Source organism: Ranitomeya variabilis, chromosome 3 (assembly GCF_051348905.1).
Source record: "Ranitomeya variabilis isolate aRanVar5 chromosome 3, aRanVar5.hap1, whole genome shotgun sequence".
NCBI lineage: Eukaryota > Metazoa > Chordata > Amphibia > Anura > Dendrobatidae > Ranitomeya > Ranitomeya variabilis.
In genome coordinates, this window is record NC_135234.1 from 687,224,035 (window position 1) to 687,245,705 (window position 21,671).

A 21,671-nucleotide genomic window follows, 5' to 3' on the forward strand; every position below is an offset into this window, starting at 1 on the left:
ATAGTGCCCAGCCACGTTATATAGTGCCCAGCCACGTAGTATAGTGCCCAGCCACGTAGTATAGTGCCCAGCCACGTAGTATAGTGCCCAGCCACGTAGTATAGTGCCCAGCCACGTAGTATAGTGCCCAGCCACGTAGTATATAGCACAGAGATGTAATATATAACAGCCCACATAGTATATAGCACAGAGATGTAGTATATAACACAGCACACACAGTATCTAACAGCCCACATAGTATATAGCAATGTGGGCACCATATCCCTGTTAAAAAAAGAATTAAAATAAAATATAATTAGTTATATACTCACCCTCCGTCGGCCCCCCGGATCCAGCCGAGGCGTTTACCGATGCTCCTCGTGACGCTCCGGTTCCAAGAGTGCATTGCGTTCTCGCGAGATAATGATGTAGCGGTCTCGCGAGACCACTACGTCATCATCTCGCGAGACCGCAATGCATGGACCGGTCACCGGAGCGTCGCGAGGAGCGGGAAAGGCGCCGGAAGGTGAGTATATAATGATTTTTGTTTATTATTATTATTTTTAACATTAGATCTTTTTACTATTGATGCTGCATAGGCAGCATCAATAGTAAAAAGTTGGTCACACAGGGTTAATAGCAGCGTTAACGCCCAGCCGGCGCGACTAATCAGCATGGCTGCCCAGCTGGCGCGACCAATCAGTGAAGCGTGATTTAAATCCCGCGCCAATGTTGCTGATTGGTCGCGCGCGACCAATCAGCGAAGCAGTGGGACCGGAGCATCGCGAGCTGCAGGAGAAGCTGCTGCTGAGATGACGGAAGGTGAGAATATCACGATTTTTTATTTTTTTTTTACTATTTTTAACATTAAATCTTTTTACTATTGATGCTGCATAGGCAGCATCAATAGTAAAATGTTGGTCACACAGGGTTAATAGCAGCGTTAACGGAGTGCGTTACACCGCGGCATAACACAGTCCGTTAACACTGCCATTAACCCTGTGTGAGCGCTGACTGGAGGGGAGTAAGGAGCGGCCATTTTGCCGCCGGACTGAGATTGATCGTGGCTGTTTTGCCGCGACCAATCAGCGACTTGGGATTTCCGTTACAGTCAGAAAGACAGACAGAAAGATGGAAGTGACCTTTAGACAATTATATAGTAGATATCTGTAGAGTAGCATCAAGGAGAAAGTAAGGTCTGTGGTGCAGAGATGTGTGTCGCTGTGCAGATTGCAGTTTTTGTCACTTACTGGGCTGCTTGCTATTATTTTGCTAAAAATATCACTGATTTCTCTGCTGCAGATTTAGCAATTCCCTGAATGCTGAGCTCTGTATAACCCCGCCCACACCACTGTTGGCAGCTTCCTGCCCATACACAGTGTAGACAGTCTGCCAGTCAGCGGTGGGGTTGTACAGATCTTATGAATATGAAGGACTATATAGCAGCAGGTTTACTAGTCCCCTAGTGATAAAATCCCGCAGATAAAACACTAATTTTTATTAACACTTCAGTAAGCAGCTCAGTAAGTGATACAGCACTGGAATAAGGGTCTCTGTCTCTGCATCATACCGCTCTCAGGTTAGGTAGCAAACACCTGGTGACCGATTCCCTTTAAAAAAAAATAAAAAAAAAATTCTTCAGTTACTCTCTCTTCTTTTTTCCTATAATGCCTTTCTGTCACAGTTCCGGTCATTATTGACAGGCAGCAGTGGTGACAAGGCGTACAGCGGCCAATCGCTGGGCTCAGCAGCTTTGCTGCAGATTGTCAATAAAGACCAGAGATGCTGCAGAAAGGCATCACTGGAGCACCGGCGGCTGAGTGACTGCTGAGATTATTATTCCCAAACTGCAAACTAATAGACATTAAAGAAATGATGATAAAATACTAATATTACCAGAAAACTCCTTTAGGCATATCGCATATTAAGTCGTCTTATGGATGTTGTGGGTTTTAGGTTATGGTGATATTGTGTCACTGACCTCTTCGCCTTGCACTAACCCGCAGCATACAGTGTGTGGACTTGCATCTTAAGGAATAGAGAACAGAACCTGTGGACTGGACTCCCAGAATACAGGACTGCCTGGTACCTATAGAAGAGCAGAGATCTGAATTTACTCATCCTTTTGAGCAGCCAAGAAAACCTCAGGCAGTACAGTATCGGTAAGGAAAAGCGCATCTGTCATCAGGCGAGAGACGGAACTTGTCCTAAGATGGCAGCTTCCATAGGAAGTAGTACTTTTCATTTCTGGTGGGATGTCCTTACTAGTAAAGAGTAGTGATGAGCGAATATACTCGTTACTCGAGATTTCCGGAGCACGCTCAGGTGTCCACCGAGTATTTTTTAGTGCTCGGAAATTTATTTTTTCTTGCCGCAGCTGAATGACTTACATCTGTTAGCCAGCATAAGTACATGTGGGGGTTGCCTGGTTGCTAGGGAATCCCCACATGTAATCAAGCTGGCTAGTAGCTGTAAATCATCCAGTGAAGAAAACTAAATCTCCGAGCACTAAAAAAAATACTCGGACACCCGAGTGTGCTCCGGAAATCTCGAGTAACGAGTATATTCGCTCACCACTAGTAAAGAGACAAGGAAAAGGCCCCCATGGTCATCTTTTCTATATGCTAGTTTAAAATATAGTGAAGTGGGAAAAAAAATAGAAATATTCCCTGGAAAACTGATAATATTTGATCATGCGATCTGGGGTAACTGCTAAAAAATGGTGGGTACTTTGCATGTCACTTTTGATCTATGGAACTAGATTATGAAATTGTTGATTATTTTTGGCTTAGTTTAGGTCCTTTTTTCTAATCATTAGTGTCAAGGCTGACTTTTTTCAAGCGTAGGTTAAAAGATGAAATAACTATTCTAGTTTATTGCTGTGGACTAAAACTTCACTTTTGGTGTGCACCATTTAAAGGGAATCAGGATGATTTTTACTACTGAAGTGATCGGTATGGGTCACAGTACAACAAGTAAAATGATACCTGCCATGTAGAAGTCCGATGTCCCAGCCCTGAGAAAACAAGCTTTGAAATCACGCATAAAAATGAGCCTGAAAGTGCATTTGGGGGCGTGTCTATTTACTCAGAGTGCATCTGCACGCCCCCAATGCACTTCCAGGATAATTTGCATATGGTTTGAAAGCTCACGGGGACATCGCATTACTACAGGACTGGTATTATTTTTATTGTAGTGCTTGGACCCATACAGCCATGCCACTAGTTTCAGTAGTAAAATCGTCCTGACTGGTCCACTTTAATATGCAGCTCCTTATACTATTTCACATCAGCTTTGCCTCCAGTGGAGTTCAAGTGGAAAGTGAATTAACCCATGAATATTTCTGTCCTGCAGGATTGATGTTTAGCGAACAGTCATATATAATGACAAGCAGCCTGTGCTCTAGTCTGGTATGATGTACCATAAGTCATCCTAGTCTGATCCTTCACTGTCGACATTAGGATCTCGGCATCCTAAAATAGACCTTTAAACAAGCACCCCATGTTAAAAGGAAAAGTAGTGTGACTATTCCTGGCCGGCAGGAGTATTGATCCAGTGCAGTGTGTCGGTGTTGATTGGTTATGTGTCGGCGTCAGCAGCGATCTCTATTGTTTCAGGGGGCTGTGGTCTTTGTGTTTGATCCTGTAACTGCCTGCGTCAGTGATGAATATCGTTGCCCATGTGATGTCAAAGTGTGGGTGTTCTGCTAGAGAGACAGTTCATCTAATGCGCTGCTGTAAAAAGCCAGCACTGTTGCCTCTGCAGGGAATACGGCAAGTGATTCATCGCTGTTCACATTAGCCTGATACTAAGTATAGAAGCATTCACGACCCGCACATCCGCATGGATTAGTATCTCCGTTTGCTGAGCAGAGGGTGCCAAAATGCTCAGGTAAGTAAATATGCAAATTGCCTCTTCTGAGAAAAAGAGGACTTAACTCTATAGCGCCACCTGTTGGAAGTAGCGATCCTACAAGTCACAATCAACCCTTTAACGAGTCGTGCAATATGACTTAGGGATAAAAGCCAAATCAGTATCTCATTTCGCAGACACGGTGTTTCGGGCTGTTGGCCCTCGTCAGTACGAAGCATGAGAACTGATTTGGCTAGGTGAGAGGCTCTGGACTGGGGTCTAAGGGGTAAAGTTTCTCCTTGTCATATTGCACGACTCGTTAAAGGGTTGATTGTGACTTGTAGGATCGCTACTTCCAACAGGTGGCGCTATAGAGTTAAGGCTTCTTTTTCTCAGAAGAGGCAATTTGCATATTTAATTTCCCAGAGGAGCATTGCATGGCGAATAAGCCTCCTTACCTTGACAAGCCAGCGGGTATGTCACTCTCCATAAGGAGAAACGTTACCCCTTAGACCCCAGTCCACAGCTAAATAAAGGAAGGAGAGGAAAATACATGTCAGCCGAGCACCGGTGCAGAAACATCACGGAGGATACGGTGCAAACCATGCATGTCATTCAGATCTTAAATGGGTTTTTCACATGTCTGATACTTACTGTATGTTAGAATGAGCAATGTGCTTTTATACGTGACCGGATTTACTCTTTGTGGTTCCTGCCAGACAGAACACCCTTCCCGCAGTCCCAAAACAGGATTCATAATTTATTTGGAAAAAGACACATCCATTAAGTTTGAGAAAAAAATCCTAGTTAACGCGGGCGTTTATGTAGAGTAGTACAGTTTGCCTTTATTTACTTAAAGGAGGATTCCAAAGGTAAACGTCCTCTGTATACAATTGAATCCGCCATTAAAGAAGTACCCTGTTTTTTTTTTTCTTCTATAACATCACCACCCGCAGAGTGTAACACGTCACTTCTCTTATACAGGGTGCACTTATTTTCATGTAGTTTAACTTCTTGTTTTCTTCCTTTCCACCTCTATCTTGTTTCTTAGCGTTCATCCTGTATGTTATTCCTTTGTACCAGAGGTGCATAACTTTTTTTTTTTTCTCTATGTATGACGGCCTCCTAGTCATATTTACCTACAGGTGTTTCTCCCAAAATTAGAATATCATCAGAAAGTTAATTTATTTCAGTTCTTCAGTACAAAAAGTAAAACTCATATATTATATGGAGTCATTACAAACAGTGCTCTATCTCAAGTATTTATTTCTGTTAATGTTGATGATTATGGTTTACAGCCAATTAAAACACAAGTTATTATCTCAGTAAATTAGAATAATTAGCAAACAACACCTGCAAAGGCTTCCTAAGCATTTAAAAAGGTCCTTTAGTATGTTTCAGTAGCTCCACAATCATGGGGAAGACTGCTGACTTGACAGGAGTCCAGAAGGCAGTCATTGACACACTCCACAAGGAGGGTAAGCCACAAAAGGTCATTGCTAAAGAAGCTGGCTGTTCAGAGTGCTGTATCCAAGCATATTTTTGAACAGTTGAGTGGAAGGAAAAAGTGTTGTAGAAAAAGTTGCACAAGCAACCACGATAACCACATCCTTCAGAGGATTGTTAAGAAAAGGCCATTCAAAAATGTGGGGAACATTCACAAGGAGTGGACTCAGTAGCGCAGCTACTGGGGGGGCAGAGGGGGCCATCGCCCCGGGCCCTGTCACTTGAAGGGGCCCACCGAGAGCCAGGTCAGGGCCACTTCTGTGATGAGGCAGAACACCGCATAGGAGGAGAGCAGTATAATGTCTGCTCCCATCTGACGGAGACTCTGCACGCTGGATAGCACAGTGGCCGGCTGCAGTCTCCCTCCTGCAGTGAATGGTGCTGCCCGTCTGACCTGATCATGAAGCTTTTCCTGGCTGCAGTTTTTCTTCACTCTGTGCATGCTGGGATTGGCTCAGGCACGCTGGGTCCTAGTGCCCACACCTTGCATTTCACTTACACTTCCTGGCCCTGCCTGCAAACTTTATCAGTAAGTGGGGATGGAACTTATTAGGTTTATTAAATTCAGGTATGTCAGTGTGAGACCATTGGGGTATTGTGGGGGCTGAAAGTGAGTGACGGGGGACAGGGTACTGGGGGGTGAATGCATACCTCCCAACTTTTGAAGATGGGAAAGGGGGACAAAGTTTGCGGCGCGCAACGCTGCAAGTTTAAGGCCACGCCTCTGACCACACCAATTCATAATTGGTCACACCCATATCCACGTCCCAACCACACCCATTTAGCACTGCTGGTCAGACTGTTTCATATGCAATAATTAAACAAAAAAATATGGCCACACAGTGCTCCATACCGTATAATGGCCACACATGATGCTCAATACTGTATAATGGCGACACATGATGCTCAATACTGTATAATGGCCACACAGTGCTCCATACTGTAAAATGACCGCACATGATGCTACATACTGTATAATGGCCGCACATGATGCTCCATACTGTATAATGACCGCACATGATGCTCCATACTGTATAATGACCGCACATGATGCTCCATACTGTATAATGACCGCACATGATGCTCCATATTGTATAATGACCACACATGATGCTCCATACTGTATAATGACTGCACATGATGCTCCATATTGTATAATGACCACACATGATGCTCCATACTGTATAATGGCCACACATGATGCTCCATACTGTATAATGGCCACACACAGTTCTCCATACTGTGTAATGATCCTACATGATGCTCAATACTGTATAATGACCCCCCCTCCTGTATGCATGGCTCATATACCCCTCCCCCTGTATGCATCGCTCATATTCTCCCCCCCCCCCCCCGAATGCTTGGCTCATATTCCTCCCCCTGTATGCATGGCTCATATTCCACCCCCCCCTGTATGCATGGCTCATATTGCCCCCCCGTATGCATGGCTCATATTCCCCCCCCCCGAATGCATGGCTCATATTCCCCCCCCCGAATGCATGGCTCATATTCCCCCCTGAATGCATGGCTTATCACTCCACCCAACACCCCCCCCCCCCGCTCCCGCTCCCGCTCCCATCTTGCATGGTGCGCCGGCTTATGTCCTTTTTCATCTCCCCGTCCCCCCGTCCCATACTCACCTGTGCCACACTGCACAGCCGCGCCGACATCCCTCTCGCCCTGTCCCAACTCCCAGCGCAGCACCTTCTTCCTGCGTGAGCGGTCACGTGATACCGCTCATTAAGGTCATGAATATGCGCATATTCATGACCTTAATGAGCGGTACCACGTGACCACTCATTCAGGACGAGCTGTGTACGCCGAGACCAGGCATCACTGGAGCAAGGTGAGTATAATCTTCAAGCTTCAAGGAGGGCGTGTGGGAATGAGGCAGGCAGGCGGGCGGGGGGGTTGGTCAGTCGGGAGGTGACACAGGACTTGGCTTAACACAGGGGCGTGGCTTAACACAAGGGGGCATGTCATTTTGCTTTTCCTGCTGTCTGCGGGATCAGAGCGTCCCGTGCGGGACTGCGGGGCAAAGCATCAAATCCGGGACAGTCCCGCACAATGAGGGATGGTTGGGAGCTATGTGAATGTAAGACCATTTGGGTGTTGTGAGGGCAGAAGGTGGATGAGGTGGGACAGGGCACTGAGGGGGTGGATGTGAGATGATGGGGGTATTGGGGCTGAAGTGGGGGAGGGGAGACAGGTCACTGGGGGCTGAATATTATAATGTTTTGTTATATTATATGTACTCCATCACAGGTAATATTTGCTGTCTGGGGAGGCTGGAGATTGGGGGTGGGGCGGGTTAGGGGGCTATTGAAACATACCACCTGTGTCTTTTATGAGTATTAGTTTAAGGAACCCGCATACAGTAACCAAGAGCTGCATCACATTTACAGCACCACTCCAGTATTTCTTTTTTTATTTCACTGCTTCCGCTGCCCACGTCTGGCATTTCTCTCACAGCATGCGTCGGTACGTCGGCCCGACGCACTGCGACGGGCCCGTACTGACGCTAGTGTGAAAGCAACCAAATCCGCGGTAATTCCGCACACAAATCCGCAACAAGTGCACATAGCCCCATAGTCTTACATTGAGCGCTTGTGACATTGCCACTAACTTCTGGCCTGTCAGAAGCTGCGCTCACAAGTTTGAGCAGCGGCACTGCAGCAGTGCCACAAATAATAGTGAATACGCCGGAGGATGAGTAAATGACCGGGGCATCCAAATCATGACAGGGAGCTGTGAGTCCATCATACTGTGTATATGGGAGCTGCGGGCCAATCATACTGTGTATAAGGGAGCTGCGGGCCCATCAAACTGTGTATAAGGGAGCTGCGGGTCCATCATACTGTGTATAAGAGCTGTGGGTCCATCATACTGTGTATAAGGGAGCTGCGGGTCCATCAAACTGTGTATAAGGGAGCTGCGGGTCCATCATACTATGTATAAGGGAGCTGTGGGCTCATCATACTGTGTATAAGGGAGCTGCAGGTCCATCATACTGTGTATAAGGGAGCTGCAGGCCAATCATACTATGTATAAGGGAGCTGCGGGTCCATCATAATGTGTATTAGGGAGCTGCGGGTCCATCATACTGTGTATAAGGGAGCTGCGGGTCCATCATACTGTGTATAAAGGAGCTGTGGGCCCATCATACTGTGTATAAGGAAGCTGTGGGCCCATCATACTGTGTATAAGGGAGCTGCAGGCCAATCATACTATGTATAAGGGAGCTGTGGGTCCAGCATACTGTGTATAAGGGAACTGCGGGTCCATCATACTGTGTATAAGGGAGCTGCGGGCCAATCATACTGTGTATAAGGGAGCTTCGGGTCCATCATACTGTGTATAAAGGAGCTGTGGGCCCATCATACTGTGTATAAGGAAGCTGTGGGCCCATCATACTGTGTACAGGGGAATTATGTGGGACATCATACTGTTTGATGGGAGCTGCCGGCCCATCATACTGTGTATAGGGAACTGTGAATGCATATTGTGCATATGGGAGCTGTTGGCCCATTACACTGTATATAGGGGAGCTCTGGGGGGCATTATACTTTCTATTTCACTGCTTCCGCTGCCCACGTCTGGCATTTCTTTCACAGCATGCGTCGGTACGTCGGCCCGACGCACTGCGACGGGCCCGTACTGACACTAGTGTGAAAGCAACCAAATCCGCGGTAATTCCGCACACAAATCCGCAACAAGTGCACATAGCCCCATAGTCTTACATTGAGCGCTTGTGACATTGCTACTAACTTCTGGCCTGTCAGAAGCTGCGCTCACAAGTTTGAGCAGCGGCATTGCAGCAGTGCCACAAATAATAGTGAATACGCCGGAGGATGAGTAAATGACCGGGGCATCCAAATCATGACAGGGAGCTGTGAGTCCATCATACTGTGTATATGGGAGCTGCGGGCCAATCATACTGTGTATAAGGGAGCTGCGGGCCCATCAAACTGTGTATAAGGGAGCTGCGGGTCCATCATACTGTGTATAAGAGCTGTGGGTCCATCATACTGTGTATAAGGGAGCTGCGGGTCCATCAAACTGTGTATAAGGGAGCTGCGGGTCCATCATACTATGTATAAGGGAGCTGTGGGCTCATCATACTGTGTATAAGGGAGCTGCAGGTCCATCATACTGTGTATAAGGGAGCTGCAGGCCAATCATACTATGTATAAGGGAGCTGCGGGTCCATCATAATGTGTATTAGGGAGCTGCGGGTCCGTCATACTGTGTATAAGGGAGCTGCGGGTCCATCATACTGTGTATAAAGGAGCTGTGGGCCCATCATACTGTGTATAAGGAAGCTGTGGGCCCATCATACTGTGTATAAGGGAGCTGCAGGCCAATCATACTATGTATAAGGGAGCTGTGGGTCCAGCATACTGTGTATAAGGGAACTGCGGGTCCATCATACTGTGTATAAGGGAGCTGCGGGCCAATCATACTGTGTATAAGGGAGCTGCGGGTCCATCATACTGTGTATAAAGGAGATGTGGGCCCATCATACTGTGTATAAGGAAGCTGTGGGCCCATCATACTGTGTACAGGGGAATTATGTGGGACATCATACTGTTTGATGGGAGCTGCCGGCCCATCATACTGTGTATAGGGAACTGTGAATGCATATTGTGCATATGGGAGCTGTTGGCCCATTACACTGTATATAGGGGAGCTCTGGGGGGCATTATACTTTCTATAGTGGAGTTCTGTCAGCATTATACTGTGTATAGGGGAGCATTGGGCTCATACTATCTATAGGGGAGCAGTGGTATCATACTGTGTAGAGGGGAGCATTGGGCTCATATTGTCTATAGGGGAGCAGTGGGAACATCATACGGTGTATAGGGGAGTTATAGAATCATCATACTGTGTATAGAGGAGCTGTGGGGGCCTTAGACTGTGTATAGGGAAGCTTTAAGCTCGCCATACTGTGTATAATGGAGCAGTACATGGGGGAATTTAGGGGACATTATTATTGTGCATATGGTCCAATATGGCGGTAAAGTCAATGTTCGTTTTTGTATATAGATTTATTTTCAATCACAGTATGGTCATATTCTGAGGTTCCCCTATATTCACAATAAGTGCGCCACCGTAGCTGTAATCAGGGTTAGCTGGGTAGGGGCCCACTCAGATGTTTTGCCCCCCCCCCCCCCCCCCAAGTTGAAACCCTAGCTACGCCTCTGAGTGGACTGCTGCTTGAGTAATTGCTTCAAGAGCCACCACACACAGAGGTATCCAGGACATGGGCTACAAGTGTTGCATTCCTTGTGCCAAGCCGCTCATGACCAATTGACAACTCCAGAAGCCTCTTACCTGGGCCAAGGAGAAAAAGAACTGGTCTGTTCCTCAGTGATCCAAGGTGTTGTTTTCAGCTAAAAGTAAATTTTGCATTTCATTTGGAAATTGAGGTCCCAGAGCCTGGAGGAAGAGTGGAGAGACCACAATCCAAGCTGCTTGAGGTCTAGTGAGAAGTTTCCACAATCAGTGATGGTTTGGGGAGCCATGTCATCTGCTGGTGTAGGTCCACTGTGTTTTATCAAGACCAAAGTCAGTGTAGCCGTCTACCCTGAAATTTTAGAGCACTTCATGCTCCCCTCTGCCCACAAGCTTTTTGGAGATGGAAAGTTCATTCTCCAGCAGGACTTGGCACCTGACCACACTGCCAAAAGTACCAATACCTGGTTTAAAAACAACAGTATCACTGTGCTTGATTGGCAGCAAACTCGCCTGACCTTAACCCCATAGAGAATCTATGGGGTATTGTCAAAAGGAGATGAGACACCAGACCCAACAATGCAGACGAGCTGAAGACTGCTATCAAAGCCACCTGGGCTTCCATAACACCTCAGCAGTGCCACAGGCTGATCGCCTCCATGCCACGCCGCATTGATGCAGTAATTGATGCAAAAGGAACCCCGACCAAGTATTTATTGAGTGCATTTACCGAACATACATTTCAGTAGGCCAACATTTCTGATTTTAAAATTATTTTTCAAGCTGGTGTTATAAAGTATTCTAATTTAATGAGATAATGGCTTTTAGGTTTTCATTGTCTGTAAGCCATAATCATCAACATTAACAGCAATAAACATTTGAAATAGATCACTGTTTGTAATTACTCTATATAATATATGAGTTTCACTTTTTGTATTGAAGAACTGAAATAAATGAACCTTTTGATGATATTCTAATTTTGTGAGAAGCAGCTGTATTTGGGCAGCAATAAAACTTCAACTAATTTCACACTGGGTGTTTTTTCAGCATTTTTTTTTTAATTCAAATTTTCAGTTTCGTTTTACAGTACCAACAAAGTCTGAGATTTCACAAATCTCATGCACACAGCTTGTTTTTTTTCCACCAGTGTTTTGTACTTTTCATGTTTTTTTTGCACAATGGAGCATGTTGCTTCTTGCAGCGTTTTTTTCAGCATTACTCAAACATTGAAATGAATGGGTGGAGAGAAAACACACCAAAAACATAGGTATCCGGTTTTGCTGCGTTTTTTTTTTTTCTTTTGTGAGTGCCAAAACTTGATTCCATAGAATGGGACTTTTTTTTCAACACTAAACTTTATCAGCATGCACAAGAGACAAATCTAGCATGCCAAAACCGCAGCAAAAAAAATGCAAGAAAAAACAGGGAAAACGCCTAGTGTAATCTTACCCTTCAAGGGTTATTACTAATGATGAGCGAATATACTCGTTACTCGAGATTTCCCGAGCTCACTCGGGTGACCTCCGAGTATTTTTTTAGTGCTCGGAAATTTAGTTTTTCTTGCCGCAGCTGAATGATTTACATCTGTTAGCCAGCATAAGTACATGTGGGGATTCCCTAGCAACCAGGCAACCCCCACATGTACTTATGCTGGCTGACAGATGTAAATAATTCAGCTGCGGCAAGAAAAACTAAATTTTCGAACACTAAAAAATAGTCGGAGGACACCCGAGCGTGCTCGGGAAATCTCGAGTAACGAGTATATTCGCTCATCACTAGTTATTACCTTTTGAGAGCTTTATGGCCTATAAAGAGTCTAGGACAGACCTGGGCAAAGTGCCACTTCCGGCCCTCTGGCTGTCTCAATCCGGCCCGCAGACCGAGACAGCCGTGGGGCTGAAAGCCTGAGGTCCGCGGGTTGCACCGTACCCACCCTCTCGCTCGCGGTCCTCCAGCCACTTCCTCCACCAATCAGCGTGTGAAACAGCTGACGCTATGACGTCATGTTATTGCGTCAGCTGTGTACCGCCGGAGAGTCAGCACATCGCAGACAGCAACAGGAGCCGGGCACCTGGGAACGGCACCGAGGTGAGTATGTGATGGGGTTTTTTTTATCACGTGTATAAACATGGGGATTCTATGGGAGTGACCATGGGGATTCTATGGGAGTGATCATGGGGATTCTATGGGAGTGACCTTGGGGATTCTATGGGAGTGACCATGGGGATTCTATGGGAGTGACCATGGGGATTCTATGGAAGTGACCATGGGGATTCTATGGAAGTGACCATGGGGATTCTATGGGAGTGACCATGGGGATTCTATGGGAGTGACCATGGGGATTCTATGGGAGTGACCATGGGGATTCTATGGGAGTGACCATGGGGATTCTATGGGAGTGACCATGGGGATTCTATGGGAGTGACCATGGGGATTCTATGGGAGTGACCATGGGGATTCTATGGGAGTGACCATGGGGATTCTATGGGAGTGACCATGGGGATTCTATGGGAGTGACCATGGGGATTCTATGGGAGTGACCATGGGGATTCTATGGGAGTGACCATGGGGATTCTATGGGAGTGACCATGGGGATTCTATGGGAGTGACCATGGGGATTCTATGGGAATGACCATGGGGATTCTATGGGAGTGACCATGGGGATTCTATGGGAGTGACCATGGGGATTCTATGGGAGTGACCATGGGGATTCTATGGGAGTGACCATGGGGATTCTATGGGGGTGACATGCTGCACATGGGGAGGCTATGGGGGTGACATGCTGTACATGGGGAGGCTTTGTGGGGCTCATGCCGTATATAGGGAGGCTGTGTGGGGCTCATGTCGTATATAGGAAGGCTGTGTGGGCTCATGCTGCATATGTAGCAGGCTGTGTGAGGCTCATGCTGTATATAAGGGGCTCAAAGATATATAGGGGGTGTCATTACTTAATTATACTCAATATTAAGTGATACTATTAATATTGAGTAGAATTAATTTCAAGCTATTAGTTTGGCCGTCCACAACAGTCATGGTCTCTCATGTGGCCCCTCTGGAAAACTAATTGCTCTTTTCCACCAATCGGTACTCTAGAGGAAAACACCCATAACTCTCCATTGAAGTCTATGGTTGTTGTCATAGCTGGCTGCATTTCACAATTTATAATAGAATATTGATAGCTGCATGAATAGGTAGCCATCACTAACTCGCATATGTCTGTCTGTAGTGCTCTCTGTCGTGTTCCCTCCTTACAGTGCACACTGACAGTCCGATCTCTTGGTGGCTCTTCAATTCTCTTTTTTGACTTGGCGAGGGAGTGCACTGTCACTGCGCTTTCAAAGGAATATAGAATGGGGAGTGTTTACTGCGCATGCGTTGGAATGGGCAACTGGCACATGGTCAGAAGAGCAGGAAGATGCCCAGCCCCTGCAATGGAAGTAATTGAAGACTCTCATTTCAGGGTGATAACAGCAGCTGGGGCAGTAGATGCAGCTCCAGCCCCTGATGATGTCCCTTTGAGAATTCCCAATGCATGCTTGGATAATCTAACGCAATCAGAAGTAGCAGAAAACACAAAACAGGAAGTTAGTGAGGGAAAGGTAGGGCATTTTTAATTGAAGAATATTTTAAAAGTGGTTAGATATTGAACTAAACAGACCTCTAGTATGAAAGTCACCTTGGGGTTCAGACAATTTGAAAGAATTTATTTTGATAGAAATAAGCCAAAATACTAAGAAATAATGCTGTGTGAGTGAGAGTATTTATAGAGCCAAGTGACGCAATTTTAATTAGGATTGCATCGTTGGGGCTGAGACAGCAGCTTTCTATTGGTCAATCGGAGATTATGTAGTACTGGTGATAAGGAGCTTTCTACGTTGTATCGAAGGGGGTCATAAATAAGGACCCTTGTATTTTGAACATTAGAGCCAATTGCCAAGTTTAAACATTATTTTTAATTTCACGTCTTTAAAATGTAAGTTCAACTATTTCTATGTCTGAACCAAACTGGCTGTAGACCGTGTTATCCTTCCTTTTATACTCAAGCATACTACATTATAAGGGAACCTGAACTGTGATCCTCTAGCTGCAGGAACCCAGATCATCTACAAAGCCAGGCTCCTACTGTAACCTCTAGGATCAACCTTCTCAATGATACTAGAAGTTTAACCCCTCATATGCCGCTGTCAACTGTGACAATTGACGAATGAGTTTCAAAGCGGGAAACACTGTCTGTCAGCCTATCGGTACCCGACTGCCAAGGTGCCAATGGCCTACTGGTCTGCCATATGCTGTGGCCAATCAGATCCCACTGGAGGCGGGCCCGATAGGCGGTCAGTCCAGCACTGACTGGATAGTGTTACTGCTAAGGTAGTGCTGTGTATTACTAATGCAATCAAGTGTTCAACTCCCCTAGATGCACTAATTAATGTTGTTAAAAATTTAAGTATTTTTATAAATGACTTAATCTAAAACATGAACAAGGACATGTAGCTCCAATGTTGAAAAATTGTTAAACGTGCAACTTTCAGAATATGAAGAGTGGAAAATTTAAAAGATAAAAAACAAACCAAGAACTGTTGTTTAATATTTTTGCACCCTATAAGGAGTTAATAAAAGTTTGGTAATGTTATCTGTACCCCTACTGCCTGCTATTAACCAATACAAATAATTCTGAACAAAAAAAAACAGCAGCGTCGATGGAAAACAAAAAATGATATGGCTCTTGTAATGTGACAATAAAAACCTAAAAAAAAAAAGTTTGTCTTAAAAGCCTAAAATCATTCATATGTTTTTCCAATTTAGAAAATATGAAAAATGTTAAGTGCAATTTCCAATTTTCGACCCAAGGGGGAGCAGTTGCACACATTTGCCACCTCTCCCCCCAACAAAAAGCTATAGTAATGCTAAGTAGCATTACGCGATATGTGCAATAACTTCTGATGTCCCTCCTCACTATTTCTTTTGTTTAGCAAAGGAGGGAATTAAAAATACTATTTGGAATCGCACTATATCGCCATTTTGTTGGTCACCACACCATCATACGAGTGTGTGCACAGCGTCTGACAAAGGCTTGGACGCAGCTAGAACCGGAGAATCGACAAGTGAGATGGGAGGTCCTAGCAATAGACCTAGGCTCAAAAAACATGGCGCCTGGCTCCCCCTCCAGCAAACGTGCGTAGTGCACAACCGATATAGCCTTCTCATCGGGGAACGGCTATAGTCTCTAATGCCCTGTGTGCGCCATGTTAAAGATAAAAAATCAATTTTTAAACCGTTTTAAATTGAATGTTACCAATTAGACTATGTAGTAAGGGAGGACACATCAGTAGGATATGAATGTTTGGTGGTGGCAGGCACTCTGCTGGAACCTCTGTTTTCTCTACTTTTTCACTCATTTTGGAAGATTCTCCTGATGAACACGTCCATTATGTTTTGAAGGACTGCTAAAATATGATATGAACACTCTGGTTTTATTCCATATAACGAGGCCCTTAGAGTTTGTAACTTAGAATTCTGTGTTTGTGGCTCTTGGTAAAGGGTTAGGATTGTTTTCTAGTCACGGTCAGACTTACTTGTGGCAGCGAGATGCTGCAGAACGATTGGAAAAAATGCACAAAAGAAGCTAAACTGCTAAAGTATCCTGATGGCTGCCATGGGTTCAGTGAAGAAGCATTTTGAGAAGTTGTTTCTAAAAACCAGACATTTTGGAGTTTTTCCACTGCTCTTTTATTTGCCTTTTTCCCTTGGAAATCAATAGCAAAAATGGGATAGAACAATGATGGATGGTACATGTTGTGGTGTAAAAAAAAAAAAAAAAAAAATACAGTATATGTTTTCCCTGTCTATAAGAACAATTACTGACACTACCATGTCCGTTTTATACCATCAGCACGGATGGCAAAACATCCCGCACACGGAGAACACACATTGATGTCCTCCGTGTGACATGCTTCGACACTGGGGAAGAAGCACTACAGTAAGCACCGTTCCCCGGCGGCTAGTGCTGAAGCCGGCTCTCATCATTCTCCCCTGCTCTGCCGGTAGAGCAGGGGAGAATGTAGACAGCCGGTTTCAGCACCTGCCGCCTGGGAACAGCGCTTACTGTAGTGCTTCTTCCCCTGCAGCTGTCCATGTAGTACTGATGCGGCACACGTTGCCGCACGTAGTACACACACGGACACGGATCTCTCCGTTACCGGTTTTTCCAGTACTGGAAATATCAGGATGTGTGAAACCGGCCTTAGAGTGATCTCACACAAAACAGAAATGCTGAAAATGTCTCCTTTGACTTAACTGACTGGCAAAATATATGAGGCAAGAGGATAACATTTACAGTAAATAAATGTCATTAACATTTTTTTGAGCATTTTCACTGTACAATAACTCAGAAAAAAATGGCACTAGTGTCATCAATGTGTCCGTTTTTTACCATCAGTGTCATCTGTGTGTCCATTTTTACCATCAGTGTCATCAGTGCGTCCGTTATTACCATCCGTGTTTCATCCGTGTGTCCGTTATTACCATCCGTGTGTCTGTTTTTACCATCAGTGTGTCATCCGTGTGTCCGTTTTTACCATCAGTGTGTCATCCGTGTGTCCGTTTTTACCATCAGTGTGTCATCCGTGTGTCCGTTTTTACCATCAGTGTGTCCGTTTTTACCATCAGTGTGTCATTCGTGTCCGTTTTTGCCATCAGTGTCATCCGTGTGTCCGTTTTTACCATCAGTGTCATCCGTGTGTCCGTTTTTACCATCCGTGTGTCATCCGTGTGTCCGTTTTTGCCATCAGTGTCATCAGTGTGTCTGTTTTTTCCATCAGTGTCATCAGTGTGTCCGTTTTTGCCATCAGTGTCATCCGTGTATAGTCCATGTGCCATCAGTGTTTTTCACGGAAGGATCTAGAAATAAATGACAGGGCTTCGCTATACTTTGCAGTATCACATACGTCCAGCACACAGACTGTACGCTGATGCCGTCCATGTGCTGTATGTGTTTTTCACAAACCCATAGACTTGTATTGGCTTTCTTGATCTGTGCTTCTAGAAAAAAAAACTGAAATGTCTGTGAATTTTGCATGCGCAGACAGTCTGTGAAAAACACTGACGTGTATAGCGCCGTAGACTATAAGGCCACATTCAAACGATCAGTATTTGGTCAGTACTTTACCTCAGTATTTGTAGCCAAAACCAGGAGTGGAAGAATCAGAGGAAAAGCTAATAGAAACCCGTCACCACTTCTGTATTATCACACCCCAAATATCCAATGTGTGAATGAGACGTAATGAGTACGTGTTCCATTTGTGAAAAAACCCCTGATACGACACGTACTTGCCACGTGGTCGTCTGAATGAGGTCTTACAACGTAAAGTAGTTAAATGTTGGTGAATTTTCCTACAGATTCTCTCGCTCAGATTTTGCTGCCGGTTCGCCCCCGTTTTGCTGTAAAATCTGCACATATTTGTGTCTAATTCCACATCCAGTCACAGGCGGCAGTCAGATGTTCTGTCATTGCTGGGGGGCAGAATACACAGACCGCACAGGGGAACCACAAGTGTCAGCACAGCATACAGGCAGGAGATCAGGCTTTGTTTACTAGGAGGCTTGTCTTAGGCTATGTGCACACGTTCAGGTTTTTTCGGGGGGTTTTTTCGCGTTTTTTCACAATAAAAACGCTATAAAAACTCATTAAAAACGAATACATTATGCATTCTATCATTTAGAATGCTTTCTGCATGTTTGGTGTACATGGTGCGTTTTTTTCGCAGAATCGCGGTATAAAAAGCAGCATGTTCATTAATTTTGCGGATTTTCCACTTTTTTCCTGCAATTCTATGCATTTGGGAAAAAACGCACAAAAACGCGGTAAAATCGCGGTAAAAACGCATGCGGATTTCTGGCAGAAATGTCCGGTTTTTGTCAGGAAAATTTCTGCCAGAAATCCTGACGTGTGCACATAGCATTAGGCCATGTGCACACGTTGCGGATTTCTTGCAGAAATTTCCTGAAGAAAACCGGAAATTTTCTGCAAGAAATCCGCATTTTTTTTTTTGCGGTTTTTTTCCGTTTTTTTTCGCGTTTTTTTTAGCATTCTGCAAGCGTAATTAGCTTGCAGAATGCTAAAGTTTTCCAAGCTTATGCCGCATCTATAGTAAAAGATAGAATGTTTAAAAATAATAAAAAAAATGCTTATACTCACCCAGACATCTCATCAGCGGCGTCCGTTCGTCTTCCTATAGCTGGTCTGTGCGCACAGGGCCTTCCGTGACGTCACGGTCACGTGAGCGGTCACATGACCGCTCACGACCAATCACAGGACAGTGACGTCATCGGCAAGGTCCTTCGCCGCACATCAGCTACAGGAACCGAACGGCAGCGTGCAGCGGTGAGGCGGGAACACTGCGCGGGACATCGAGGGTGAGTATAGGACTATTTTTTATTTTATTTCTTATTTTTTGACCACTTATATGGTGCCCAGTGCGTGGAGGAGAGTCTCCTCTCCTCCACCCTGGGTACCAACCGCACATAATCTGCTTACTTCCCGCATGGTGTGCACAGCCCCGTGCGGGAAGTAAGCAGATCAATGGACTCCTAGGTGTGCGGAATCCCTGCAATTCCGCATTTTTAATGAACATGTTGCTTTTTTTTCCGCTATGCGATTTTTTCGCGGAAAAAATCGCAACATTTGCACAAAAAATGCGGAATACCTTGTAAATAATAGGAGGCATACGTTAGCGTTTTTTTCGCGTTTTTATCACGTTTTTATAGCGAAAAAACGCGAAAAAAACGCTAAAAATCCTGAACGTGTGCACATGGCCTTACTGTCAAACAGGACGTTTTATCTTTTTTCAGATGGGATCCTTTACTTTTTGCTCCCCTGCCAGTTAACCCCTTGTTACTGAGCAGATAGGACGGCAGCCATTGTCTTGGCAGCAGTTTCTTTTTCACACACATACACCCACAGTAGTGCCAGCTCACCCCAGAGCATGTCAGGTGACCTGGTCATGTGGTGTGCTGCTCGCTTTCCTGCTTCCACAGTGCCTGCTAAGGTGTGCTCTGCCTCCCCTGGAGTGGACATGAGTGGTAAGGCCTCCCCACACCTCGGTACTCCTCAGCCAGCAATGGTGGCAGCTGCCTGCAGACACTGTGCGCCTGGCTCTGTGTGCAGGCTGTCTGATTCCACTCACCCTGCACTGTGTGAGGAGACAATGCAGGCAGCAGCTGTCAGGAGATGATGAGGAGCCATCATTGGTCAGGACGTGGTGCTGCCTGCATTGTGCTGAGTCTTCTGACTCACTCCCCTCTCCACTTAAATAGAAAAAAATGACATTGTTTTCATCTTGTCTCCAGCGCGGAGTTAACAAATCCAGCTAAATGTCAGGTCTCACCCCCGGCTACGGCAAGGTGGCTGTTATACCATCATTATGACACGTCTTGTGTAACCCTTTCAGAGCCATAATGGCCGAAGCAACCTCTCCAAAGAACACTTGACTGACTCTAGAGATCTGCAATGATCTCTGTTGTTGTAATCTGCATTTTTAATATTCATTTGTAATGGGCATTGTTTAATAGATTTTTTTTTGCCATTAAAAAAAGCTACGCCGGACACAGGTGCCGCTGACTCTGGCCCCGGACGCTGCTGTTTAACCTTTTAGGTTCTACTGTCAATCACTGACAGCGGCATTTACGTGGAGTGATTGTGGGGTGCCGAAGGGGTTTCCAAGGCAGCTGGGGGTCCTGCTACATTGGCACACCTGTGAAGCCCACTCATATTTTCACTATATAAAGGCAATTTACATTACATACAGACTGTGTGTATGTGTCGGTATCAGAGGCGTAGCTAGGGTTTTGGTTCAGGGTGGGGTTGGGGGGGGGGGGGTGCGAAACTTCTGAGTGGGCCCCTAACCAGGTAACCTTGATTACAACTGGGTGACGCACTCTAATATATGTATATACGCACACACAACTCTGGCAAAAATTAAGAGACCTCTACAAAATGTTCAGTTTGTCTGATTTTTCTCTTTATAGGTATATTTTTGAGCAACATGTAATGTTTTAACTCCGGAAGAGTTCAGAAATCAGTATTTTGTGGAATAATCATGATTTTTAATCACAGCTCTTGACATGCTTTCCACCGGTCTTTCACACTGCTCCTGGTGCAGTTCTTCTTTGTTTGATGGCTTGTGACTATCCATCATCCTCTTGATTACATTCCAGAGGTTTTCAGTGGGGTTCAGGTCTGGAGATTGGGCTGCCCATGACAGGGTTTTGATGTGGTGGTCTCTTAATTTTTGCCAGAGCTGCGCGCGCACACACACACACACACACACACACACACACACACACACACACACACACACACACACACACACACACACACACACTGAAAATGTGACAAAAGGGACATGTTAAATCAAGGTGTGTCCACTAACTAGCATCACAGGTGTCTACAATCTTGTAATCAGTGAGTGGCCTGTATATAGGGCTACAGATACTCACTGTGCTGTGTGGTGACATGGTGTGTATCACACGCAACATGGACCAGAGGAAGCGAAGGAAAGAGTTGTCTCAGGAGATTAGAATGAAAATTATAGACAAACATGTTAAAGGTAAAAGTTATAAGCCATCTCTAAGCAGCTTGATGGTCCTGTGACTACAGTTGCACATATTATTCAAAAATGTAAGATCCATGGGACTGTACCGATCCTCCCTAGACGTGGCCGCAGGAGAAAAATGGATGACAAATCAAAGAGACGGATAATATGAATGGTGACACAAGAGCCCAGAAAAACTTCTAAACAGATTAAAGGTGAACTTGAAGCTCAAGGAACATCAGTGTCAGATCGCACCATCCGTCGTATGAGCCAAAGTGGACTTCATGGGAAACGACCAAGGAGGACACCATTGTTGAAAAAATAATCATAAAAAAGCCAGACTGGAATTTGCCAAACTACATGTTGACAAGCCACAAAGCTTCTTGGAGACTGTCCTATGGACAGATGAGACAAAAATGGATTTTTTTGGCAAGGCACATCAGTTCTATGTTCACAGACCGAAAAATTAAGAAAATAAAGAAAAGAACACTGTCCCTACTGTGAAACATG

At 45.2% G+C, this 21,671-nt stretch overlaps 1 protein-coding gene across 5 annotated transcripts in view; it reads left to right on the forward strand.

Annotated features, from left to right (window-relative positions):
- The window catches only part of FNDC3A (fibronectin type III domain containing 3A), a 381,088-nt gene that overhangs the window by 215,925 nt on the left and 143,492 nt on the right, over positions 1-21,671 (forward strand). The window contains exon 4 of one of the 5 annotated variants that reach the window (XM_077298077.1): positions 1,986-2,141. The exons of 3 other annotated variants lie outside the window; for them this stretch is intronic. Coding sequence is in view for 1 of the 2 variants with exons in the window: in XM_077298076.1 (XP_077154191.1) it covers positions 19,644-19,650 (7 nt within the window). In the remaining variant the exon portion in view is untranslated. Of the gene's footprint in view, positions 1-1,985; positions 2,142-19,628; positions 19,651-21,671 lie in introns of those variants that run through there. One more of the 5 variants, XM_077298076.1, reaches the window with a different exon arrangement.